The 27,220-nt window shown below is 44.7% G+C and overlaps 1 protein-coding gene across 2 annotated transcripts in view; it reads right to left on the bottom strand.

Annotated features, from left to right (window-relative positions):
- Positions 1-1,321: 1,321 nt before the first annotated feature.
- Positions 1,322-27,220, bottom strand: part of KRAS (KRAS proto-oncogene, GTPase) — a 229,606-nt gene continuing 203,707 nt past the window's right edge. For both annotated transcript variants that reach the window (XM_069628481.1, XM_069628480.1), the window contains one exon: positions 1,322-5,501. Coding sequence is in view for 1 of the 2 variants with exons in the window: in XM_069628480.1 (XP_069484581.1) it covers positions 5,385-5,501 (117 nt within the window). In the remaining variant the exon portion in view is untranslated. The remainder of the gene's footprint in view (positions 5,502-27,220) is intronic.

The raw sequence follows: 27,220 nt of genomic DNA, 5'->3' as shown, positions 1-27,220 counted from the left end.
CCAGGAGCACAAAGCTGCACTCCTTGCGGGATAATATCCCAGGTCAAATATCTCAACTAGAACAGAAGTTAGATGGCTCCAATGAGTCACATATCCATAACAGTTGAGGCTGTAAATTTGTAATTTAGATGGCAAGCAGCATAAATTGCTTTAAACCAGACTGCTGCACTGAATAAATGTTCTGAAGTAGAAAAATACTATAGAGTAAAAAAAGGCTTAAGGTCCTACTGGCAGCTAAAACAAGGCCATGCATTAATGCTTTTAGTTGTGTGGGGAGGGAAGATTCTAAGTTCCCAGAAAGTGTATTGTAGGCTAAGACAGTAGCATTGACCACATTCTTGTCCTCAGAGGTTCCCCTCTAGTATAGGGGTAGATGAATACTGACGGTGAAAGCTATATAAAACAAAAACCAGCAATGACAAAGCCAACAGCACTGGCTTTTGTGTAGGCATTTGACACGCATTTCCCAGACACTGCTATAAACGTACTTCATGGCCATAAGATGGCAACGGCTGGAAAATGGTGCAAGTATCAGGGCATTTAACGTCAGTGCCTGGCAAATGCCCAACATCTATACACAAGCCAAAATGGTTGGCTTTGCAAATTCCTAGTATTTGCACGACTTCAGTGCAAGGACAGATGTAAACACATACTGCTTTTAAATTAAGGTGCTAAAGGCACAGTTAAGACATTTCTTATTGCACCAGGAGCTCAGTTACAACTCTCAAAACATTGCCTCGAAATTTAACACTGGCAGGTTCAATTCAGCACAATGTTTAAAGTAACTGTGTGATCCAGCTAGCTCAAAAACATCCTAGGTGGGGTAGTCGGTGGTGCAACCTTTGGGATTAACATAGCCACGGGCAATCAATGGGTGAATAAACTTCCACAGTTGTGTCCCCCTCCTCACATTCCATCTCCCTCCCACCTGTACTCCAACGCGATAGTTTTGGTGTATAGGTAGTGCTGAAGCACAACGTAATTGCAAAAACCAAAAGTAGTAAAGCTATTTAGTCATGCTGGTAGTACCAAAGAAAACAAAATGCCATCATTAAAAGGAAAGTTCATATTTTATGTCTTGTGAATAAAGCAGAGTACACGAGCTCATCACCATGGTGGGTATAGGTAGAAGACGTGCATTATTCTAGAATTTCTTTAACAAATACTAAGAAATAGTACATAGAGGCAGGTATCTTGACCACTGTATTTTTGGCCCTACATAAAGAAGCTTGGGTGCCCCTAGCCTGGTGGAGGTTTAATTTTTGTGTAATATAATAAAGAGGGCAAAGTACCATTGCATGATGCAAACAAGAAAGACAAATTCACAAGAACATCTTTTATTACAATAAATAGAAGTACAGTTCAAGACAAAGTAATGCAACAGTTCAGATCTGTCCATATAATTAACCCATTTGAAACATTACAAAGCCATTTTAAACAGTGGTCATTTGTAGTTTTGCTATGACCATTACTCATAGGTCAGCGCAATCTGTAGTGGAAAATGGTCAAAATTAACATGTGCGACAAATGTTACACAAACATAAAAAGCACAATGTACAAAATGTGCAGGTTTCAGTTTACCCGATACAAAAATAGTTAAAATACATTCCAGGTAAACATGTTACATTTAGAAAGTTCTAGTACGAAGTTGGCACTCCGGAGAAAGCAACGTATTTTCAACATGAAAACACAAGACTAAACAGGCACCATTAGTAAAACCCTCATGTAGCTTTCTGCACTATTACACATCAAGCAGTTTAGTTACAGGATCAGCCTAGCGATGGTACAGTAGGCTTTGTGATAGATTTGGGTCTGTACATTTACAGTCCACCTGTTGTGGGGCATGTCCGCTATTAATTTGCCACATGAGCGACTTCTGAAATGGTGCCGAAAAGGAGGCTCACCATTTAAGAATTACTTTACTTTAAAACCCAAGACACGACTACTTACAAAAGTAACTCAGCAGTGAAGTTCATTATGCTACAAGGAAATTCACTTCCATGTGTGGACAGAATGAATTATTGAAGTTTGAGAAAAAAATTCTAAATACATTAAAATAAAAAGATTAAGAAAACAAGTTGATCAAACTGCAATTTGCATTTACATGCTACACAAGCAATAAATATTGAAAAATAGGCACTAGCCATTCTGAACAGTTTTAAAAGTGTTTCTAAATTGATTAGTCAGAATTCTTTTAACTATTATCTGTGCATATTTGAGGTATGGAAAGGTGCCTTTCGACAGTTTAGATTACCAGGTTGCAGGAAGTGCAAGATAATGAAACGAAGAAAGGAAAGCTCCCAGAAAGAAACAAAGGCATTTTTTCTGCCTTTAAAATGATCTTCAGCGCTTCCAATCACTAATTTACTTACTTACCTACCACTGCCAAGGAGTAAGATATGTCGGCCCAGATAAACTTTATCTATTGGAAGCCTTGTTCTCTTCTGCCACTGTAAAGTCTTTTTTGATCATAAGCCACACTGCTCTCTCCTCATTAACTATTTACAATATTGTAAACAAACACAAAATAATGACCAGTGCTGCACATCTGAACGATAGATAGTCTGTACCCATTTGTCGGGGAAAAACCGGAAATTCAATGAAAGACCTGTAATACAACTGATTGAATAATTAAAGAATTAACCCACAAATCTGTAGATCGCTAAAACCCCAAGCAAAATTCCACAGAATTCATCAAGAACAATTCAGTGCACGTGAGTTCTGATGCATTTTAATTTGGTCCCTTTCTTCCGTTAAAGACTGGGTGACTGAAGTACAGCCAAAATGAAACGTTCAACTGCAAAGGACAGAACAACTGTTTCAATTTAGAATTCAATTTACAACATATACTTTTCATTGAGTTAGTGGATCCGTGGAAAGAAGGAAGATGCATATAAATAGGTAACCCGCTTTCCATAGAGGTCATCAGAATTGAACTGCCAGCAACTAAGACAGACTTTCCCTTAATTTCAAAAAGGGATAACTAGGTGCATCTTTCAAAAGCACTTTACTCTCCAATGAGAACATTAAAAAAGACATTAACCAGTCACTAGAGAAATTCTACAAAGCTTTTGCGCGATTCATTACAAGCAACTGGTTGCTGCAAGAGTTACAGACTTGTATTAGCTACATGTAGCTTTGTTCACGTGATTAAATTGCAGTCCTACTACGGGAAAGGTTCCCTCCTTTTTGGAGTTTATAAAGTGAGTACATCAGTGGTGTATAAACTAATGAAAGGCATAAAAACAGGTTTTTGGATAAGAAAGCATTTCGCATTATCTGTGGAAGTGTTGAAGTTTTGTGGTATTAGTAAACCTCAAGGTTAAACAATTTGCAACTGCTACATCCTTTAATCACACTCCTTTTTTCAGGAGAAATCAAATCGAGATGCCAGCATATGTTCCAGAAGAGGTTAAAGAATATGCTATGCAAGAGGTTCACATTGAAATCTCTAACCCCCTTCCTGACTCCACTTGAAAAGAAAAAAAAAAGACGAAATAAAAGATCTCAATACAAAACTCACTAGAAAGGTCTTCCACCAGAAAGACATGCAGGCACAGTGTCTCAACATTTCTTTGATCTCTTTGGTAGTTCTGAAAATAGACCAACAAAACACTGGAAGTGCCAAAACAAATGAACAAGGTTAGTATTGCCATTATGGAGTTGTTGTACTGATGAGGTGGGGTAGAAGCCAGTTAGCAGAAAGGTACCAAAATAAAATCTGTAGACCGTTTACATCAAGCCAGTATCAATACCACATGCCATCTGTACACCCATTCCATAAAAAGGAAAGCAGCAGACAACTCTGAAGATCATAATTCTATTTCACTCAGCAGCTCATTTTAGAGACTTGCATCTAAAGACTGATATCAGTATACGTTTGCATTAGGTAGGACTGGCTACAGTGTTTTGTTAGTACATAGATTTTTAAGTAGGGTTTACAGGTGCCTAAAGAGTTGGCAAACAAAATATACAAAAGCTATTGGGGAAGCAGGTTCCAATAAATTGTAACATATGGGGGGCTCAAGTGAGACCATGCCACCACCTCAAAGTTATTTCGAGTACATTCGGTCAGTTAAATAGTGCACAAATTCTGTCCTACTCTGGGTCAGATTGTTTTCAAATGATGCAATGGCAATAGTGGAAAGTGTTTATTCCCATCTTCTATACTTTAAAATCAACGCTATAATTAGAAGTGTCACGTGCAAATGAATCTGTTAAGCCCCCATATTTATAGGCAAATAAAACTGGCACTAAAATGCCCCTTTTATTGCACTCCATGAACTCTCTCTGCGGATTGTTCACAAGGCAGCCACTAAATCCAGAGGAAAAGGGCAGTTTCACTGATGCTTGGTTGTCACACAGCCATCAATTGACCACAGTAACACCATTCCGTGATCAGAATGCTTAAGAAAACCAAATATAAAGTAGAAAAGAAAGACCATACAAGGTTTGAAGTTCATCTAGCTGTGGTTATCAAAAATCTCACCAGCTCACTAGGGGGCTCAGGACTAAGCACACAAACTGCTTAGACCCTGAGCATCAGATAATGTTGGGCCTGTTTGTGCAGGATCAAGGAAACCTTATGGCAGAGGTTCAAAGCCATAAATATTTTATCTCCACTAATATTCTGATTATGACTTTTGTTACAAGCTTATTTAAAAAGTCTCATGGTTCAGTTAAATTATTTTTTTAAATGTTTTTAAAGTGCAACTAAACAGAAAATGAAATGTAAACGAAAGCTCAGAGAAACAGAACTAGGTGATGCACATAGTCCTTTTAGAAGCACGTGCACAATACCGAGCTATCAAGAGAAGAGTTTGCAAGCTGACATCCAGTAGTCATTTACCTAACCCCCCCCATACCTCCCGAGCTCCTCATCAATTTCAAGAGGTCTATACACAGGACATTGGAAGACAAAAGAATTCTGGTCTGATTTCAATGTCTGGAGACCAGAACAACCCTGAATTTGCAAGGAGTTCTCTGGTACCAACTGATCCTTTTACCAGGCCACTGAATGCAGTAAAGCGAGATATATATATATATATATCCGTCTATAAAAATTAGAGCAGTACATTTGTTTATATACAGATAGGAAATAGTTCAGCAGCTGTGCATGCACCAACAAAACCCAAGAAAAACCTCAGGCCTTTAGTTTTTATTCACAGGCGTTGCTAGTCCATAAGCCAACACTCAGGAATACTGGCACTACTACTGGAATACTGTTTCAACTGTAATTTTTAAAGAAGCATTCCAATACATTTTTACAGTTTCCAAGAAGCAGAATAAAACTAAGTAATGCGTAAAACAAATGCTAATAATTTAGTGTAATGTACAAAAAAGTATCGCTTTTACTGATGCATAAGTTGTGAATAATGAAGTGTTCACATAAGTAGACACTTAGGCTTAGACTTTTTTTTCTTCTTTTTGCCATCTTTGCTCATCTTCTCTTTGTGTTTCCGGATTTCTCGCACTAATGTGTAGAACGCATCATCAACACCCTGGAAAAAAAAAAAATCAACAGTTGGAGTTAGGCTGAGCTCTGAATAATACGTGTTTTTGCTAGCTTTATCTGGCGGCAGTACTAACAAATATTACTTCATTGCAGATTAATGAAATTCAAATCACTGTGGCCTTAACACCAGATTGGGTGTTGTAGCCATTAGCAACCCGGGTTACCAAAGCAACAGCCCAGGGTCCTAAAAACAAAAAAAAAGTGTTTCCTCGTGACGAGCAAGCGTCCCGTTGTATGTGGGGAAAATCCTTTACCACATGGCCACCATGGAAAGGGAAGTGGGGGGCTGTTGTGAGCACAGAGGAAGGTGAGGCTCAGCCACAATAAGGTAAGGGGGGAGCCGGTCGTCAGGCGGCATGGACACAGGCTTACACCAGCAATACAATCCTGCGTTCCTAGCCACCTGATTGGCTGGCTGCCCCCCCCACACTTTTCTGGGTGCCAATTGTCCTTATCTCAGCATTTTACTCTATCCATGCTGGACTCTTACCTGCCTCCTTCAAATCTGCAACTGTCTTGCCCTGTACTAAATAAAAACCCTATGCGCTGATCCCAAACGTCCCTACAAACTTATCGCAGTTTCTCACCTTCCCCATTATTCACAAGTCTTTGAGCGGGTGGTCTCTTTTGAGATCCACTTCAATCTGGCTTTCATAGTAAACAATCCACCTAGATTGCACTGTTAAGACAGTTTTTCTGATGTTCAACTAAGGGCTTAATAAAACCATACAACCGAGCCAGTACAAAACTCTTCCTAGTACAAGGCTGTAGCAACTGAGTATTTGGTAGCGTAGACAGCAGAGGGAGAAAGGGCTGTAGGAAGGTACAAAGAACGTGTAGTAAAACAAGGGTTCACCAGAAAAACTTACAACCAGAAGTATCAAAGAAATAAAGGTTAAGCCAAGTCAAGCCTTGGGGGCATGTACTTTGTAACAGAGTCAAACACATTATAAAAACACAACACAATGCTTTAAAGTACACAGACCAAAGCATAGTCCGTGTACAGAAAACTAACAGTATTTCTAGTTAAGTCCAACCTTATCAAACACATTTAGTATAGGATACCTATTCATGGGGAGTAAACCATCAGTTATCTTTAGATTCATTTACAGTAATTCAAGGGCAGTAGACCCGGCCAGTCATGCAGTGACACTGCTGTTAAGGGATAAACTTATCAGGATACTTTTCTCAATAGTTGAACCCAAATTCATGGAACAGTTTAAACCTATAACTACCTTCAGGATAACAGTTATGCTACCCGGAACCAACCTTTATACATTGCATTTGTTGATTTCAGAGTCGCATTTGACTATTGACCGGGCTCTACTGTACAGGAAACTAAGCAACTACAAATGTCCAGCCTCTCTTCTAGCATTGATTATGCTTCTCCATACAAATGCCACCATACATGTTATGCTAATGCTTGATGGGCCCCTCTCAGCCAATATTCCCACACAGCGGGGACTCAAGCAAGGATGCATTTTAGCATCCACGTTTGTTTAATATGTTCATCCTAGATATGGGTAATGCGTTTTCACAGGTAATAAGTGATGCTCCAAAATTGGGTAAACAACGAATAAGCTATTTGCTATATGCAGATGACCCGTTTCTGCTGTCAGAAACCCTGGTTGGTTTACAGAACTTACTGACTCAATTGAACCGGTATGTTGAAATGAACAATCTTGTGATAAACACAGATAAAACACAAATCCTAGTATGTAGAAACAACTCAAGATCCAGAATGAGTTTACCGGAGGAAGCTGGAAAATGCGGTTCTTGAAAGAGTACAAACATACAAGTATTTGGGCGTCATTTTAGCAGACACAAAGAGAAATGACGTGCATGATCAAGATCTAAAATGCAAATTAATTTCTCAAGCTAAAGTGCTGGCATACATAAAAAAAAAAAATTGTAAATATTGGAATAAACAGGAAACCCGATTCTCGAAACAATTACATCTACCGAATAGCACTCCTAGTTCAAATCGAATTAGTGGCAGAGGTCTTGTTTCATTATACTCGCAGGTGTTGTAGAAAATGTGCGCGATGCTCAGAAAGTGTTTGTTGGGAATTTTGACACCAAATATATTGGGAGTAGTGGCCCAATACCTGTTGTCAGCTAAGGAAGTCTCTCCGACAGCATGGCGCCATAGTACACTGAACACCTTAGAAGACGCTTCAATATCCCTAGAAACACCATTACAAAATCCAGCCCGAGCTAAAACGAAATTGTCACAATGTTACTCAATCTAGATGCACTGTTTATAAGGACTTTGATATTAGACTTTTTGGGCACAAAAAATATGGAATGTTAGCAGACTATTTGCATAAATGTCCATCGCCTCCTATACGCAAACAATATCTGCACTTTAAATTAAATCTATGGCACACTGAAGATGTGCTAGCTAGACGGAAACAAATTCCTAAAGAACAGAACTACTGTCGATTTTGTGGAGGGTGTCACAAAAAAAACCTCTCCAACATGGTTGAATATCTTGTCTTAAATTATCTGATAAACGTCAGCAATATTTTGGAAAATTTACTATCCCTTAACCCAATGGACTCCTCTCAGGCTTAGCAATGGTTATTTACTAGTACCAAGCTAGCAGTTAGAATCGCAATCGTTCATTATCTTGAGTCAATTTTCATTGCTCCAGAAGAAAAAAAAAATTACCAGTAGTAATAAAGATTTAAAAAGTAATTACACTGACAGAGGGAGAAACTTGGACAACGTCGAAAGCATATTAACGTGAATAAACAATCTTCAGGAAGTGAAAAATGGAACAAATTGTTATATTTGCTTAGTTAATGTCGTATTTATAGGTTATCTGTTGTCCTTATTTTCTATGTTTCCCTTTTATCTTTATCTCTTAAATGAATGTATGTTGTAACATGTAAATATGTAAACATTTGAAAAGGTTCATTATTTGAACCAACCAAATACAAAAATGTTTTTAAAAAAAAGGTATACAAGGTGGGCAAGACCATTGGGGTAATATACATTACAGTTGCTTTTCAGATCAGTGTAACACAGACTAAGGGTAAGCAAAAACTAACTTAGTTTAGGAAGGCACAAGGCAGACCAAGGTAAGTAAAACCTACAATACACTTAATTGAACACAGCCATTCAAGGTAGGTAAAACGCAAGGCAGATTTATTCTAGACTACAGCAGGTCAGGGGAAGCAAGACCCAGGTGGTAAACACATACACTAATATTCTGAAAGAAATAGTTAAGCAAAGCTAACAGCATTACTTTTGGGAAAGACATAACCAATTCACAGGTGAGTAAAATAACCTTGCGTATAACTTTCAGAATGGCAGAGGTAATTAACAACTTCTGTAACTGCTCACTCTCAGAGTGACAGTTACCAACCAACTCCTTCATGAGTAAGCCAACTTTTAAACACTTGTTCTCTTTTCTAGGCAACAGGCCCAATTCTTACAAGTCTTTCCCTATTCTTGGAGCATGAGTGTTCTCTGTTCTCAGTGGCCTAAGGGAAGAGGCGTGGGGAGCAGGAAGGGGGGGGGGGGGGGGGGGGGGGGGGGGCTGCGGGGGGGGGGGGAAATGGTATCTAGTGTCCAACAGGTAGTTCAGGATAGGCACATAAGTAGCAAACGTCAAGAGTTCCTCAGAAAGACTGTTCAAACAAGTATTTCACTTTAGATAGGTTGAAATGGTCCAGGGACTTCTGAGAAGACTCTAGGAGGATTCCAGCAGTGGGCCTGGGTGAACTGGATGAGAGGTCTTACAATCACAGGAAACACCACAAAGCTACGCAGGAATCACAAAAGCTTAAGGTACGTAAATACCCCAGCACAGAAGAAGAGATTGCAGCCGGACGACTTCAGGATCTGCAGCAAAAAACCTGGTAGAATAATTTCTTGGCATGAAGATCAGACACAAAGGGATTTTGCAGCAGAACAGGGAGGCTGCTCCAGGCAAGACTTTCTTCGTGGCTGGATGTGGCTCTAGTTTTGGCACCCGTTTTCATGAGCCAGAAGAAAGCTGAATATCACTGATTGGCTTCTCGTTGCTAATCTGGTTCAGCACTCTGGTGAGGGCATTTCAAGGAGTGAAATCTGGTATCTGGACGTTCAGCAGGATGCCACCAGTTTGTTCTATTTGGAAGAGGTCCCAGGGTATTGGTGTATTGCAGCCCAGCAAAGTCGCAGCAAGTCATGGGATGGCTGAAAATGCAGGTCTTCTTGAGTCTAGTGGATCTCACCAGGCTCTGTGTCGTCATTTTCAGAGTCCCCAGGTCGCTTGGAAGGAAGGTAACGGCAGGCTCCAGTCACACAGCAGGCTCTCCTGTCGCTGGAAATCACCTCGGCCCCGGTTTCTTCATCTTCCTCTTCGGATTCAGGTCCAGTGGTTGACTTGTCTGCAGCTTCCAGGTTCGGGTATTTAACAGGAACTACAGCACAACTTCTGCAATCGCTCTATGCATTTTACAGAAAAGGGCAACCTGGCAATCAGGACAGTCAGTCCCCTGTGGTGCCTCCAACTCGTGTCTAAAGCAGGGGAGGCCAGAGGCCAGGGGCCAGCCAGCCACTAACACATTCCAAACCCACACTGCTTTCAACCAACCCCCTCCTTTTCAGCAACATAACGAGACAAGCGCGCTAGGCAGTTTCAGCTTGCAACACTGAACTCTATGAGAAACCCCCACCCGAGTCGCCGGGCGCAGCATCCTACTCAAAGCAACCCCTTAAACAGCCAATTACAAGGTGGCTGCAAAGGCACTACCCCACCCGCAAACCAGCAGCAGCAACTGGCTGAAGTACTCCGACATGACACACAGGGAACAGACTGCCGTCAACCAGCATCAACAGATAAGGTAGGAACACTTACATTTTACTAGTTACGACCTAGACAGATATTTTGCAACATACAGGATTCTCAAACCTAGGTTCGTTTCTCTCCTGTACTCATACTGCACTGTGAAACCTACACCTCTCCCCAACTGCAAGGCGTTGTGAGTGCTGTCCCGCCTGGGCCCTGTTGCATGGGCGTAGGACATAAGGGGAATGGGGGGGGGGACAAATCCCCCCCACAATCTTAAGTGGGGGGGATGCAATGTCCATATCCCCCCCCAGTTTGTGTGTGCCATCATGTGCACTGATGCGTGCAAACTTCAGACTGAGTCTGAAGTTTGCATGCAGCAGGCACGGGCTGTGGTCGGATTAGATTCCCATCCACGGCATTGATGATTCAAACAACAGTGGGGGAGGGGGAGGAGAACGATGTAGGACCACGAGCAGGAGTTGACAACTCTTGCTCGTGCGTTCCCCTCCTCCCCCATCCCCAGGGAATAAGGCACGTGCCAGCCCAGCCTGGGCTGGAGTGCGCAGTGCACTGCTGTGCAGCTTGTGCCAGCCTCCTCTCACCTCAGAAGCCAGCGGGCAGCAAAGTGTGCCGTTAGGCTTCCGAGGCTCATGACGGTGATGACGATGTGAGACTAGAAGACTGCTTTCTCCTTTCTGCTGTTCGGTCTCAGGTAGGTACGTATTATATTCTTCCGAATCAGTTCTGTCCCTGCTCACACTTCTTGTCTTCCTCCTCCTTTGGACCCATGCTCTCTCTTGTCCTGCATCAGGGCTCATATACCAAGCCCCCTCCCCTCACTGCTTCTTCTGGTCCTGGCGGGCGTAGTTTGCCAGATCAGTGTCCTCGGGACACCACGATACAGATCACCCCGTCTCCCCAATGTCCTACGCCCATGAACCCGCCTAGCTTGCCCAAGAGTTAGGCTATCACCCCAGCCTCTGGAGACATCCAGGGCCAGTAATGACTGGCTAGACCCGAGGGAAGTGAGGGCTCAGGGCCTTTAACAGCCCTGTATGCCTGGCGACCAGGGGCTGATCGCTATTTGCACCTCCATCCGGAGTGCAAATAGTTTTGCTCGTTTCATTTCCAGTGATAAGCTCCGTGCACAAGCCACTACTCTTGTACAGTAAAAATATATAGATAAAATAATGCCCATTGCCAGAGTCCTGGTCTATTTCTATGGCTGAGGTGTGACAGGGAAGGCGCACGGGAGCCCCAGGACAGTGGGTGAGGGGAGGAGGGGGGTAGCGTTTGGGGAGATGTGCGGGACAGGGGAGGGACCAGAGTCAAAGTGGCTGAATCAACTTTTTATTTTTTAAAAAGGCACCACCGACAATGAGTCCAAAAGGATGACAACCCTTTACACAACCATTCACAAAATGTGTACATGTTCAAATGCTATAAACAAGCAAGGCGGAACGCTGTTAACTACACCCAATTCCACGCAATGCTCCCACTACATTTTCACTTCCTGGACACCTCGCCTTCGTAGCTTCGTCATCCCTTATTTAATGGCTAAGAATTCCAAGATGTTATTGTATTTACTTCTTAACACTACACACTACTGGGCATTTTTAAACACTCACCTCCAGTCACAACCACATGCATGCAATGCAGGAAGCTACGCCATGTATTTGGAATGGACGTGAAAGGCAGTATACATTTTTAATTGAGAAAACAACTTGTGTCCCTTCTCACGGTTACAGAGGTGTGAAAAGCATTCAGTGCTGGCTACTCCGCTGGTGCGCGCACTCCAGAGCTATTCTCACACAGGATGGAAGCAAGTCCACCCCCAGCTCTATGAATGATGCAAGCTTTTTATGGACTGAGGTGGTGGCCCGCAGAGGACCCCATGCCCCCGCGCCCATGCAGGTCACTGAAAAGCAATAGAAAGTCATGGCTGCTTACAGAAGGTGCTTTAATTGTAGCTGAAAAGTGTTTTCAAACAAAACGGGACATCAAAAAATATTAGAATACATACACAACACGGCCATTGTGGGTAAAACTAATTAGCGTTTCGCTGTTTAATGGCAAAGCCTACATGCTGTTGACCTTTCCCTACTTTGTGTCTAAGGTTGCACCATAAAACAGAGGGACGCACAAATCGCCTTCAGACTCAGGAGCTTTCCCCGTTAAGGAGATCAATTGGTGGCGAGACAGTGCCGGCTATGTGCGGCCGAGTGGGGCCTACTTAAGAGACACTATTTATTAGATGTCCATTAGCAGGAGGCCACCGAAAGCCATCCCACGGAGCAGGCGAGCAGCTGCAGCATGTGGGAACACGGCCGCTGCTGCTTCCCTGCCATTTAGCGGGCCCTCCAAAGTACTGGCCTTATGGATGGTGCTGTCCTTTTCTGGTAGCATGTCAGATATGGTGGACGCCGAGCTGAGGAATCCATGAGCCAGGTTTGCATCATGGCTCAGAGGTGAAGGAAGTTCATTGTGAGGTGTTTCTGGACCTTTCTGAGGCTGATCCAGCAGAGCTATGTGCAAATGCCGCTTTCAAATGGTGACATTGCCGAGTGACGCCTTTCCATCTTCCCATAATTAATTTCGAGGTGTCCGCCACTGCAACTTCTTTCCTGCTGCACAGTCTCTGCACATCCGACCCCGTGTGGGTACCAATTTTATTTCCACTTTTTTTGTGGGAGAATCACCCTTAAACCTTTCTCAAATGGGTTGAGCTTGCTCTCAAAGTTCAATACGGGGCCATTTCGAAAAATATTTCAAGGGCCATTTGTGGTTCCAAGTCCATCCGATGATGGTTTAAATAACATGAATGATGTTAATGAGGAAGGTTTTTAAGGGCGCAGTAATGCGTTGCCCCTTGGTAGACATTGGGCACAGAAGCAATATCACTCTTCCAGCTGAGTGACTCCCTGGCACCCTGTACAGATCGCGTGTGGCAGTACCAGGGAGTGTCCCGAACATGCACACTGTGTTCAGGCACTGTCTGGTCTGCACAGGGAAACAGCCCACCTCACAGTCATGCACAGGACATCTCAGACTGCGATTTCAAAACAATGCAGATGAGATACAAATAGCGATCCATTAAGACAGAGTTTACTATGATAACAGTAAACAAGTGGTATTCCAATGCCACATGCTTTAAATAAAAAAAATAATTCTGAGGCAGATTAGCATAGGATATTTACTGGATATGATATATAGACCTTTTGTCTGTGGTAAATTATCCATATTTACCACATGAGGTCCTTGTTTCTATCCCTTGTCAGAAAACAGGGCACGTCATATTTGCCTACCCATGAAGCCCTGCTGTTTGGATTAGATATTTGCCTACCCATGAAGCCCTGCTGTTGGGATTAGATGATGCCTTCTTCCTGTATCCCCTGCTCTTCTGCCAAGCAGATGGATTACAATAGCTAAAGTGCACAGATCTGAGTGCATAGATTGTGATGTGGGGGTAGGATATATGATATTTATAATGGCATATTACCCAGAGGTTTCTAAGCGCATCAGAGGGAATCAAACCTGTGTTGCTCCGTGCCGTCTTGCTTCCAAGGCGAGTATGTTGCCCCTGAGCAATCCTCCCGAGACAAATACACATGGTACCCTATATTTGACATATTAAAGTGCTATAAGGACATATAAACACATGCAAATGCACACACACACACTCGGACACATGCTGGTTCTCTGTTGTGCTCTAGAAAAGCATGTCCAATACGATAAAATGGCAAATAACTGCTTTAAACCAATATGATGCACAGGCGCAGCCAAGCCGTTTTTTTTTTCAAGATAATGTCATTGTTTCCATGAGGTTTTACGAAGCTGCTAAAGCTGAAAAAAGAAACATGATCTGTAAGGAAAATTATCCTCCTGTAATGCAGAGGTTAATTCACTCAGACGTGGCCTACAATTCCATGGAGGTGCCTGTGAAAATGTGGCCTTATTTAAGAAGCAGTGGCCCAAAGAAAGACCCTCTCCGCGTCATGTAGCAGCTGATTGCTATGGATTGGGAGCCCAGTTATCATCTTTGACCACAGCAGAGTGGCAGCCATAGATATATAGAGACGTATAGAAAAATATCAGCATCAATAAGAACAATGCTGGCAAAAAGGTAATGCTGCTAGAGATGTAAAAACATATGCACAATGGAAAAAAAAAAGCTCCTAAAAACAACATCTGGAAAACCTATCCCGCTTCCCAAGTTGCTTTATCTTCTACAAGTCCATCACTATACCGGATTAACAGGCCTAGATGTGCCCTTGAGGGCAGGGCAGAACCTGGATGCAGGCAGTGATTATAGATGTGATTTAAATACGTACTGCTATTTTAATTTTGCGAAAAAAAGTTCTTTGCCTAAAAAACAATACAAAAATAAATAAAAGTCCCATGGTGTCCCTTGTCCCCCCAGATTTTATGGGTCTCCTACGCCGCTGCCCTGTTGGACCCCATTTGTCCATCTTGAATCCCCACCATCCCCAGATCGCGCTCTCCTGTCCGGACCCTCTTCCCCTCCTTGTTTCCGTGTTTCACCTCCCTCCACCAGCCTCCCAGTCCACCCCCATCCCTGATTGGGCAGTTAAAAACGTTGAATGGCCTGGTGCCTTGGGCTCCTATCCTGTATGCCACCTTTTCCAAGGGGTTCGCAGGTGAGTGTTGGTCCCCATTTGTCCTTTTGAATCCCACCACCCCTTGATCTTTGTCTGGCACCTAGGAGTTTCGGTTGATGCCTGCCGTTGAAACCTAGGCCTTTCTCCCATTTCTAGGTGTCTCGAATCTAGGTGTTTCAATTACTGCCTACCATCCTGTGAAACCTAGGCCTCTCACGTTGTCTAGGAGCCTCGAAACTTAGTGTTGCGATTGCTCTCGGTCATTCGGTAAAACCTAGACCCTTCTTCCATTTCTAGGTGTCATGAATTTAATTGTTTAACTACTGCGTGCCACTCTGTTGAAGCCTAAGACAGGCTCCTTTCATGTAGGAGTCGTGAATCAAGGGGTTTAATTATTACTTGCAACTCACAGAATCCTAGATCCCTCCTCACCCTCCGATATCGCAAATCTAAGAGTACTATCTCTTTGTAAACCAACGGTGAAACCTAGGATCCTCACTATCTTGTCATCTCAAACCTCTAGTTATTCCATCAGTACCGGCCATAATTGATTCCTAGGCCCCACCCCTCCCCCCCACACCCAATACCACTCAGCAGCCACTAACAGCTAGTAATTACAACCATAGTCACTACTCTAGTTAACCTGCACCCCATAACTCCCCTTTACCAACCAGCAAGATGACCAATGCCTAGTACTCCCATACCTCCCTAGACAGCCCTCCCATAGAAAGAGGAACACCCCAGCCCAACAGACTGAAAGACAACTACCCTCAGAGTATCTAGGAATCGCAACACAAGAGGGGAAACTCAACATTATCCTAGCACAAGGCAGAGCAGGTGGGTGACTGGTCCTCTAAACTCCGTACCCAGACCAATGCCTACCACAGAGGACCCAAAATGCTGCGATGCAGAATCGGACGCCGACAAATAGTGCAGGAACATGATACAACTAATAGACACACAAACTCAACCGCTGTCAATTGATGCCGCCCTGAATACAGAACAAACGCTACCAAATAAAAATTAACAGAACAAACTTTGTTAGAGAAGAATCCTTAACCTTACACCGAACCTCGCAACAACTGAGACGCTCGATATTTCAACGACATGGACATCTTCAGACAAACAAAAAACTCAGCTGAACGGAAGAAAAGACGGGAGGACACAAGAATAGAAGGATACCGAACCATGCACTCCATATATTACAAGAACAGAAGGGCACTACCGATATCCACATCAAACCATAGGAGATGACGAAGCGGTAGAAGTCAATGATCCAGCCATCAATTTAACAAAGCGATTCAACGAAGAAGCAGCTTCCACGGAACCTCAACCAACCGGCATTAACACAAACACCTCAAAGGAACATCCATAAATCAAAACCAGTAACAAACTGAACCATACCAAAAGGATCCACTGCAATCTAATCAACGCAAGGTCAATGTCGAAACATGCCACCGAAATCTACGACCTGTGTGACAGAGGTTTCGACATTCTATTCATAAACTAAACATGGCTAGATGACAATTAAAAGATCACTAAACAGTTGCTTGCCTGATAATGCATCCAAGCAAACAGGAAAAACCAAAAGAGGTAGCGGTCTGGCAATAATCCACAAGGAACACGTGTAAATTAAACTGGAAGACCAACTAAACATCAATAAAACAGGCATTACTCATGGTAATGGCATTTCTGATGGTTGTATCTGCCTAGATTCACAGGCTGTGCATATAGTCTGACTTTCAGCAGTATCCGCAGAGTATTGCATCTTGTCTTTCGAGAATCAAAAGGGGACGTCGACATGGGCGTGCTTGTAACACTATCCCAAACGTGAAGTGTAGTGTACCCAAAAAACCTCACACGTAGAGTTCCCTCGATTGAATTTTTTATGCCATGAGGTAGCCCAATGACTATCGTGAGTGGGTACATAAAAGAGAGAAAGTAGTAAGACTTCTATGTTCCTTCCACCCGAGCGGTAAGTAAGGGTGGGCGCATGTGAATCTAAGCAGATACAACCACCAGAAATGTTATTACGGTGAGTAATGCAGGTCTTCTGATGTTTGTTAATCTGCTTAGAATCACATGCTGTGCATGCAAAGACTAGCGAGCAGTACCTGGAGTTGGCGGTGGGTTGTGAGAAGGAACAGTAGTGAAAAGAGGTCTTAATACCGCTTGTCTCACCCAAGAATCAGACCTAGAATGAGTGTCTAGGCAATAGTGTTTCATAAAAAAGGTGTACAGAACTCCAGGTTGCCGCTTCGCAAATGGACTCCAGGGGAACATTTGCAATGAAAGCTATGGAGGCCCCAGTGCCTAGAGTAGAATGCACTCTAGGCTTGAAGGGCAGTTCTCTCTTAGCAAGAGAGAAACAGAGTGTGATGCAGTGGACAATCCACTTCGAGATGGCCGATTTAGAGACAAGATCCCCTTTTCTACCAGCTGCCCCTGAAACAAATTGGTTTGTTTTTCTCAGTGGTCTAGTTCTTTCCAGGTAAAAACATAACTGCCCTGCACACATCTAGTGTGTAGGCTTCTTTCGGCCACGCTAGTGGGGTTCTGGAAGAAAGTAGGCAGTTCTATTGATGCGTTCACATGAAAATAAATGTAGACGCAAATCGAGGATGAGTGCACAGAACCACCTTATCTCTGTGAACTGTAACAAAGGGTCTAGAACTAAAAGGGCCTGTAGTTCACTAACTCTTCTTATAGAAGGGATATCCACTAGGCAGCCTGTCTTATAGGTAAGATCTTGGAGACTTGCCTTATGCATAGGCTCAAAAGAAGACCGTCAAAACCACATGTAGGTCCCATCTGGGAGCCAGTTTAGAAATGGGAGGGATAAATCCTTTTAACCCCTTCCATGAAAGCCTTAATAACTGGCATTTTCCACCACAACCCTTTCTGTTGCGACGTAGTGTAGGCTGAGAGAGCAGCTAAGTGAACCTTCAGGGAATTAAAAACCAGGCCCGAGTCTAGTAGGTAAGTCAGGTACAATAAAATGTGAGTAGGAGAGCAGTCAATAGGATTGATGCCCTTGGAATTGCAACAGATAAAGCGCTTCCATTTACTGGATTAGCAGTATCGGGTGTTGGGTTTTCTCGCCTCCCCAAGTATGTCCATGCATCTGAGGGAGTTGCAGGTGCCCGAACTCTTATGACCTCAGGAGCCAAACCCCCAAGTACAGGGTTTGCGGGCATGGGTGAAGAGTCTCCCCCTTGTCCAGAGATAACATGCTGTACAGGCAAGGCAGTTTCATTGGAGGAGATAGGGACATCTCCATCAGATGAGAGAATCAGGGTTGGCGAGCCCACCAATATGTTGACTGGTTCCTAGTGAATCTTGTGCACAATCTTGTGGAGTAGGGGAGTCGGGGGGGAGGCGTTGTAAACAAATGTCCCTGACCATGTTATCCTGAGACTGTTCCCCTTGGATTGGTTCTGGGTGTACCTTGAGGCTTAATCTTGGCATTGAGCGGTCTCCAGAGTTGCAAACAAGCAGATCTCTGGTAAACCCCACTGTGCGAAAATGTTGGAGACGATGTCTTTGTGTAGTCGCCATTCGTCCTCTACGGGCAGTGGGAAGTCTCTGCTGAGCACGTCCGCTAGAAGATGGAGTCCCCCTGGAACGTGTTGAGACAACAGGAACATCCTGTGTTTGAGAGCCCATTTCCAAATGTTCTGGGACAGCTTGGATAGCCCTGGATAGTGCGTGCCCCTTTGCTAGTTCAAGTAGTACACGGCTGTGGTGCGGTCTGTGAGAATCAGGACAGTCTTCCCTTTTAACTGAAAGGCTTTCAGTGCTTTGAATACAGCTAACAGCTCCAAAAGATTAATGTGGTTCGATGCTACTTCTGGGGACCACACGCCATGTGCCGTCTACTGAAGCAGGTGAGGGCCCACCCCGTGAGAGATGAGTCTCGTGAGAGTGGCTTCTACTGTGGGGGTGATGAAGGCCTTTCCCTTCAAGAGGTTTTCCCTCGACCACCACTGCAGAGAGAGCAAGGGCTGGAGAGACAACCACCAGATCTTCCCATTGTCCGCTGGCCTGATAACACTGGCGGTTGAGCCTCTCTTGCATAGGACGCAGACGTGCGTGAGGAACTAAGTAAATGCGTACGCCATCATTCCTAACAGTTGCATGGCTTTGCGTACCGTCACCTCTTGACCGGCTACATATTGAGGGATCTGAAACAGCATGTTTTGAACCCTCTGGTTGGAGGGGAAGACGAGGCAGTCTTCTGTTCGAATTAGAGCCCCCTAGGAACCGTTTGACTTGACTGAGGTCTACGCTGGATTTCTTCTCGCTGATCAAGAATCCCAGGCTGAATAGGGTCTGTCCAACAGGCATGTTCCGTAGGAATCCCCAGTTATGAGACAGTCGTCGACGTAAGGGTAAACCGGAATGGATTTGCTGCGCAGATGCGCTGCTGCCACTGCCTTTGTAAACACCCTTGGTGCTGAGGCATTGCCAGAGGGGAGTACTTTGAATTGACAGTGCTTGTCCTCTATCATGAACCTTAGGTATTTTCTGTGTGCCGGCAACATTGAAATATCAAAGTATGCATCTTTCATATCCAGTGTTGCCATGTAATCACCCTGTTTCAGCAGAGGGATTACCTCCTGCAACGTGACCATACAAAACTTGAGGTTTGAGAAACTTGTTTGCTGGGCGCAAGTCTAGCACAGGGCGCATGGTGAGATCCTTTTTGGGTACAAGGAAATACACTGAATGAATACCCTTGTTTACCTGTAGACGAGGGACGACTTGTATGGCGCCCTTTTCATGCAGGATCTCGACCTCTTGCAGCAAGATGCGTAGGCGTTCTGGCATAAGGCGTCTTGATTTTGGCGGCCTGAATTGAGGTGGTCGGCAAAATTCTATGCAGTACCCGTGGGCGACGGTCTTGAGCACCCACTGGTCCGTTATCCCCTCCCATGCATGAAAACGTCACCCGACCGGGGAGGCATGGGAGGGAACCTGGATCATTTCTGCCCTGTGGCTGGGGAGCCTCTGGTGGTGAACCCTTTCGACAGCATTGTCCTCTAGGTGGATACGTGGTGGTGTTGGATCCTTGTCCTGAAGACCAGTTGTTTACTGAACCATACTGGTTTTGAGGGGAGCGAGACTGCCCACAAAAGGAATGACGAGAGCCTCCCTCTCTGTTGTGAAGGCCGTTGGGTAATCTGGTGTAAGGTCTTGGTCTCATGTTCTTTATCCACGGCCTTGCTGAACAAGTTGGTTTCCTCAACCGGCTTGTTTATTAAGGCTGCTTGGGTTTCAGGCTTAAAAGCAGAGTTCCTCAACCAGGTAGTGTACCCAGGGCAAAGGTCCTTTCTGCTGCGTCAGCAGCATCCAAAGTGTTCTTAAGAATGGTGGTTAATTTGCTTGCCTTCCGACAATATTGTAAGCAGTTTAGCCCGCATTGGTTTGGGGACCTCTTGAAGACCCTCTTGCAGCAGGTTCCACTGTACATCTGAGTAGCTAGCCAACAGAGTGGCGTTGTTGGCTAGTTGGGTGGAGAATGTAGCAGTAGTATAACCCTTTTTCCCCCAGTTCATATACAGCTTTTTGCCTTCTTTATCAGGTGGTGCCTCACCTGGAGACGGGGACACCTGCCCTCTTTCTGGTAGTCGCAACTACCAGGGAATCTGGAGTGGCATGCCCCTTAATGTACAGGGGGTCGGTAGGAGAAGGGTGAAACAACTTCTCTACCCTTGGATGAACCGCCCTGGTCTGGGCTGGGGTTAACAAGGGCACCAAACGTCTCTTTAGAGTTTAGTAAGGGAATGGCCTGACTGGCAGGAGGCTTTGCCTTCAGTATGTCCTCTACAAAATCCGAATACTGCACAGCCTCCCATGTGGCAATTTGAAAATGTTCAGCTGCCTTCTTTAAAATGGCGTTAAACGCCATCTGATCATCCACAGGTGAGGCCTGACTGGAGTGGTAGGAGGGGAATCCATACACAGAGCGTCAGGGTCCGGGGAAAGGAGTAGGGAACGCCCAAGGTTGATTATCAACCGGATGGCTGTCTTCCCAATTATCCATGGGATCATCAGGATCATCAGTAGGGTCCCCAAAGAGATCATCATCTCTTATGTAGGTATTGATAGGCACCTCGTCATTAGTAAGGCCATAAACATTCTCTTAATGAGGATCCTCAAAGGTCCTCTCAAACTTAGCCATAGGCATATAGGGAAGCTCCTCACGAGGCCTCTTGGGAGCAAACCTCGGAGAATTCAACAAACTTCTCCAGTCTGTTCATGCACCTCTCAAACTTGTCCCTGGTCCATGATGAGGAACCAGAGGAGTCTAGGGGAGGAGATTTTCCTCTGCAGAATGTCGAGATGTTCCTTCTAAAGTCTTGGATAAAGAAAAAGGGCTCTCGGAGTACTCTGATGCTCCGAGCGTTGTGACGTGTCTCTAGACGCGTCTTTAGGCCGTTCCTTCTGTTTCGATGTCCGTTCAACTGCTCCTTTTGTTTAACTGCCAATGGGATCCTCGCGATACTATCGCTGATGCTCAGAGTTACAGGGAGGTGTGACGGTTGAGCCGGTGGCTGCGTGGTAGATTTTGGTGCCACTGGGGCCTTAAGCGGTGTCAGCTTTCTTCTGAAAAGTCTCAACGGCTGGGTGCAATTTGGTGCTAGCACCCTTACTTTTAGACTGCCCGGACGCATGCCGCTCTTGCGGGGAGGGCTGCCGATCATTGTGAAGATGTATTTCTGAACTCTGACCTGGTGGGCAGAGGTTCAGAAGGCCAGCCTAGTTTCTTGGAACAGGGTAACCTCTGGACAAGCCAGACCAATCAAGGTAGCTATGACAGGCGGTCAAGACTAAGTCTCAGGAGGGGTGAGGGTGACAAAGACCTCAATGAGCACACAAATCAAGAACACTTACAAATTACTCCCAGACAGGTGTTATATCAAAAATATAGACACATTTATTACAAGGCCTTGTAACTCAGACCATAGCAAAAGAATCACAGCAAAACTAAGTAAACCAACACAACAATATCAATACAATGATATATACAAGACCAATGGGGTCCAAAGCGTTAAATGCACAAAATATGTCCACAACCTAGATGGGGAGAAAACAGGCAGGCAGATGGTCTTTGGCCCCTTCGACATCGACAACACACCCAACTAGGAGGCAGTCCAAACCCTAAGAAGAGAGGAGCCTTGTGCTCAATAGTACATGCAATGCAAGCGCACACGGTTGTTCCAATGGACAAAACGGGGTCTCTTCAGGGGTCTCCAGCAGCTCAGGAAGGTGGATGAGGCGATGAAGAATAAGTTCCCCACTATTCAGGGAGGACCTTCACTTAAAGGCAGAGGCAGTCCCAGAATGCAGGATGGAGTCGCTAGTTTGCACTAGCAGTGGAAAGGAGAGGGACCCTCAGGGGCCACACATGCGTAAAAAGGGGCCTCGGCGCTAGGGGTCACCGGTTAGTGTTGGAAGTACTCACCGGTCCCAGGCACACTGACCAAAACTTCGTCAGTTCAGTCCACTTTGCTTGCAGGTTCGAACACGACAAAAGACATCTGTGGCTTTCAGTTCCCGAAGATGGTGATTCCCAAACGGGAAAGTGGCGATTTCTCCGCTACGGGTGGATGAATCGACCCACTTTCGCTGCAGCAGGCTTCAGGGGCAAGAGGGTCACAAATGCAGTGTAACTGCAAAGGTGCACTCACCTCACTTCAGACCTGGGAATGCCAAGTGTACGAAATTTGGTGTGAGGGTGCTGTGGACACAGAGCTAGCAGTAGACCAAGTTTCGAGGGCCTCCTCAAACAGCGGCAGCGACAGAGCAAAACAACTTGGTAAGCTGGTCAGCCCACTGGTTGGCCCAGGGACACTTCCGAGAAAGCTTGCTTGCAGGTTTTGATGAAGGTGCCGAGACTAGTTGGCCCCACTATTCTAATGGGTCAAACTTCGCAGACCTATGACGACCAGATGCAGAGGGGTTCCACAGGACAACAGCGGGCTCAGGGTGCCAAACCTTCCAGCGGTTCCTCGACTCTGCTTCTTAGTTTCAGGATACTTGGATCCTATCCTTCGTTCAGTGAGAACTCCAGAGATCGACATGGTATGGGTGTTTTTAGCCTTCTCTTATCCAAAGTTACCTTTGCGCCAAAACGAAGAGGACCCAATGGGCGATCCGCTCACAAAAACACTCCATACGTGGATCAATCCTGGTCCACGGTGGTCCCAGTCATTCACAGTACTCCAGACTCTCTGGCACCCAGGATGTGGATTGGGGACAGACACCCCAGCCCACATCCTGGAGGCACACACAAGGCATTCAGAAGCCCGCGAAAGCTTGGCGTTTCACAGGAAACTACATGTCCAAATAAGGACTGACTCAGGTCGACTCGACCTGGGGAAGGCAAAGGGGCAAGATGGCCAAAGGACAGGACAAAGAACCTCGTGGCATGGCCATTTTGGAGCCAGGCCACCTATTTGTGCAGAAGGCGGTTAACATGGCAGGAAAGGATTAAAAACAATGCAAAAAGATAGCTGCCACCAGCCCTGTCCATGAAACATCTGCACATCTCACAAAAAGTCAATCGGGAGTATATAGGGCCTTTGAAAAATGACTACAGACCCAAGTACACTGTACTGGAAGGTACATTGTGTACTTGTTACATGTTGCAGAAAGTTGCAACATTGGAAAAGGATTAAGGGAAACAAAAGTCTCCCAGTACTGACCTCTTAAGGGCATGTCAGTTTCCCCATCAAAGTGAGCGAAAGCCCAGAGGAGTGGAGCTAAAGGCTGTGCTTCTCTGGCAAAGTCAGTCTATGGTGTCTAAACAGCAGCAAAAAGTTTGGGAGTGTACACATGGAGGGAGAATTGCATACAATTATGAAATCTTTCCTAACACTTTGGAGCACTTCGACTATACCGCCGAAGCAGAACCGTGGGTTGTGTGCTTAGTGTGGGAATCGGGTGTGTCCCAGACACTGGGATGTATAGCCCCCATAGCAGGACTCATGTTGTGCCTATTGGGGCCAGATGCTGCGGATCGAGAACTCTCTGCGGTAAGGTCAATGGCTTCCCAAGTGGAGCCTTGGTCACCGCTAATCCCTTCGTCACACTCGGTAGCAGGGGAATTACTCGGCCTGCGACATACCGTAGGCCGCCCACTGCTTCAAACGCTCAATAGTTTTAGGCCGTAGGCGTTTACAGGCCGCACAGGACGCCTTGTTGTGGTCGAGGGGAAGCCAATTATTGCACCGGCGGGGCTAGTCTTTCCACTGATATTTTGCCTTACAAGGACAAAATCTAAATGGAGGCCTGTCCGTAGTGCAGGATCGTGACGACAAACCCAAGGGAACAAAGGGGGCAAAAAAGAAAGGCATTCTTGAAAAGAATAGGACCACCCGACCCCACTCTCCCTAACAGGCCAGCCAGAAGGCCCGGCCACGTGGTGGCAGCGCCGACCTGATCAACAGCTGTCGAAATTCAGTCAGCAGTCTTCGGCGGTGGCACAGGAATCACTCGTCGAAGAGAGCGACAATGAGAATAAACGTCTGAAGGTCGAGAAATTTAACATTAACCCAGTGTTTTATGAAGAGCTCTGCATTAGGGTGACCAGATCGCTGGGCGGAGAAAACCAATCTGAGTGACTTCGACGCGTCAGGGGATTTTGGGTACACTACACGTCATGTTAGGGATAGTATTACAGGCACGCCAGTGTCAACGTCCCCTTTAGATTCTCGAAAGAAAAGATGCAATACTCTGCAGTTACCACTGGATGTCGGACTATATGCACAGCATGTGATTCTAAGCAGATTAACGAACATCAAAACCGTGAATCTCCAATCCGTCGCCTATCAACAAACCTTAAATTCATAATGGTCTATAGACCACCAACTTACGATGCAACCTTTGTAGATGCCTTCACAGACGCAATCACCAACCTAGCAATTGAGCACAATCACCCGATTATCATCGGGGACTTCAACATTTGGTTTGACGAAGAACCGACACAAAAATCTCTAGCCAGCCAACTAGCAACAATGAAATTACATCAACTAGTGAAAGGTACCACCCACACAGCAGGATTATACACTAGACAATTGTCGCCAACAAAAAACGTATTGCCACAGCGTGACCAATTCAGATCCTGTGGAGCGACCACCTCATCATTCCCTTCGTAATCACACTGGCCACACCAATAAACAGGACAAGCCACCGATCATCATGAAAAGAAACTGGAGAACTATAAAAAATTGCAACTTAAGTGAACTACTGGAAATTAGCAAACCGCAAGCAACTATGGACGCAGCTGACCAGAAAAAAATTTAAAAAAAACAATTACTTCACAACTGGATCACAACAATAGATGAGATCGCTAAAGAAAAACCGTTTACCCCATCGTGCAAAAGAGGAACAGCAAAATGGTTTACCCCACTACCCGACGCCATGAAAAGGAAAGTAAAAAAAAAAAATTGAAAACTAGAATGGAGGATCAAATATAAGTGCAGAAAGAAATTAAAAATCCAACATAGCTGCTCATACAAAAAAAGGAAATACGACAACAGAATCTTCAAAGCACCAAATATCCCAAAATAACTCACCTGGCTGTAACAATACTTCAATATCAGAGAAACTATGCAGTGATCTTGCAGACCATTTAAAAAATTTAAAAAAACCAAGACCATCTAACAGACCATACGGCGATATTATGCAACCCATCCATCCCTACGAGGAACGCCCGAACAAACTTTGAGGCTTCCCCCAAATACCAGTGGAGAGACTTGTCAAACTGGTAAACAAAGGCAACAAATCGGGTTCCTCCAGAGATCCCAGATGTTTACAAATCAATCCTCTCACAAGGAACACCCATGGAATACTACACAATCATCTTCAACCAATCAAGCTCAACAGGGAAAGTGCCACAAACCTTGAAATCGGCATACATCAGGCCGCTCCTCAAGGACACAGCAGGAAATGTGGAGGACCTCTCCAACTACAGACCTATGTCCAACCTCCCCTTATCCAGCTAAATTGCTGGAAACATACATATATAAAACTACCCAATAATTCATAGAAGAGCAATGCCCAGGGGACCAGGCACAAGTAGGCTTTAGACCGTGAGGAATGGAAACAGCACTTTCCCTTTGAGATGATATAAAGGCAAACACAGACAAGTGTACCGGGCCGATACATCTGGACCTCCCTCCGACATTCGACACAGTTAACCACAACATCCTCATCATGAGATTGTAAGAAATTGGAATAACTGATCACGCCTTACGAAGGATTTGATCCATAGTAACAACAGAACAGAAACCACGTTGATCAAACTTTTCAAATACAGCCCAAGAGAGTCCTTGTGTGGAGTGCCACAAGGATCCTCCTTCTCCCCACTATTATTCAACATCTACAGGTCTCAACTAATCAGGATCATTAAAAGACACAGCCTCACCTTTTACAATTACGCTGACTACACACAGTTTACAAAATACAAACGCGCAAGAAGAAAACACAACATTGGGGAACTGTGAAATCTACAACTGGATGAACTCGAACTGCCTAAAACTCAACCCAGGCAAATCAGAAATTATGATTTGCACAAAAAACAGATAAGACAACCACTACATCCTCTGGCCAACAGAACGTGGCTCAACCCCAGCTCCATCATTGATTGTAAAAAACCTGTAGTCTTATGGACAACAAACTTACCCTAGAGTCACAAGTAAGTGCTCTAAACAAGAAATACTTTCTCCTGCAGGCAGTAAATGGCACTCTACCATTCCTGTCCTTCGCTAACAAAGCCCTCACAGCCATTGCTCTCATCATGTCCAGAGTAGACTATGCCAATAGCCTATATCTGGGCATGCCACAACAACTCCTAAAAAAAAACTCCAACACATACAAAATGCGGCAGCTAGACTGTTCCTCAAACTACCTCGAAAAGAACATCACACTAGCACTGAAAATGCTACACTGGCTACCAAAAAAACCACTGAATCAAGTTCAAATCAATGTGCATAACGCACAGCGCAATCCACAGCGCAGAGTTCCTAAGAGAAAAATTTAACGTACACTGTCAAACAAAGCCACTAATATCCAGCAGCCACATCGTTAGGAACCAAAACATTAAAAAAAAAAAAATGAAAATTTGGAGGATCCTCCTTTTCCCACCTCGCCCCAAAAAAATGGGAACGATATACCAAAGAACATACTTAACACAAGAGATCACCTATTTAGAAAAACTCCTCAAATCTTGGCCGTAACCAGAAATAATGCCTAGGGGTCACTTGCACAGCTGAACAAAGCTGAGAGAGGATG

The sequence above is a fragment of the Ambystoma mexicanum genome, chromosome 12 (assembly GCF_040938575.1).
Source record: "Ambystoma mexicanum isolate Mex_15411 chromosome 12, UKY_AmexF1_1, whole genome shotgun sequence".
Lineage (NCBI taxonomy): Eukaryota > Metazoa > Chordata > Amphibia > Caudata > Ambystomatidae > Ambystoma > Ambystoma mexicanum.
This window is presented reverse-complemented; position numbering and strand designations above follow the sequence as displayed.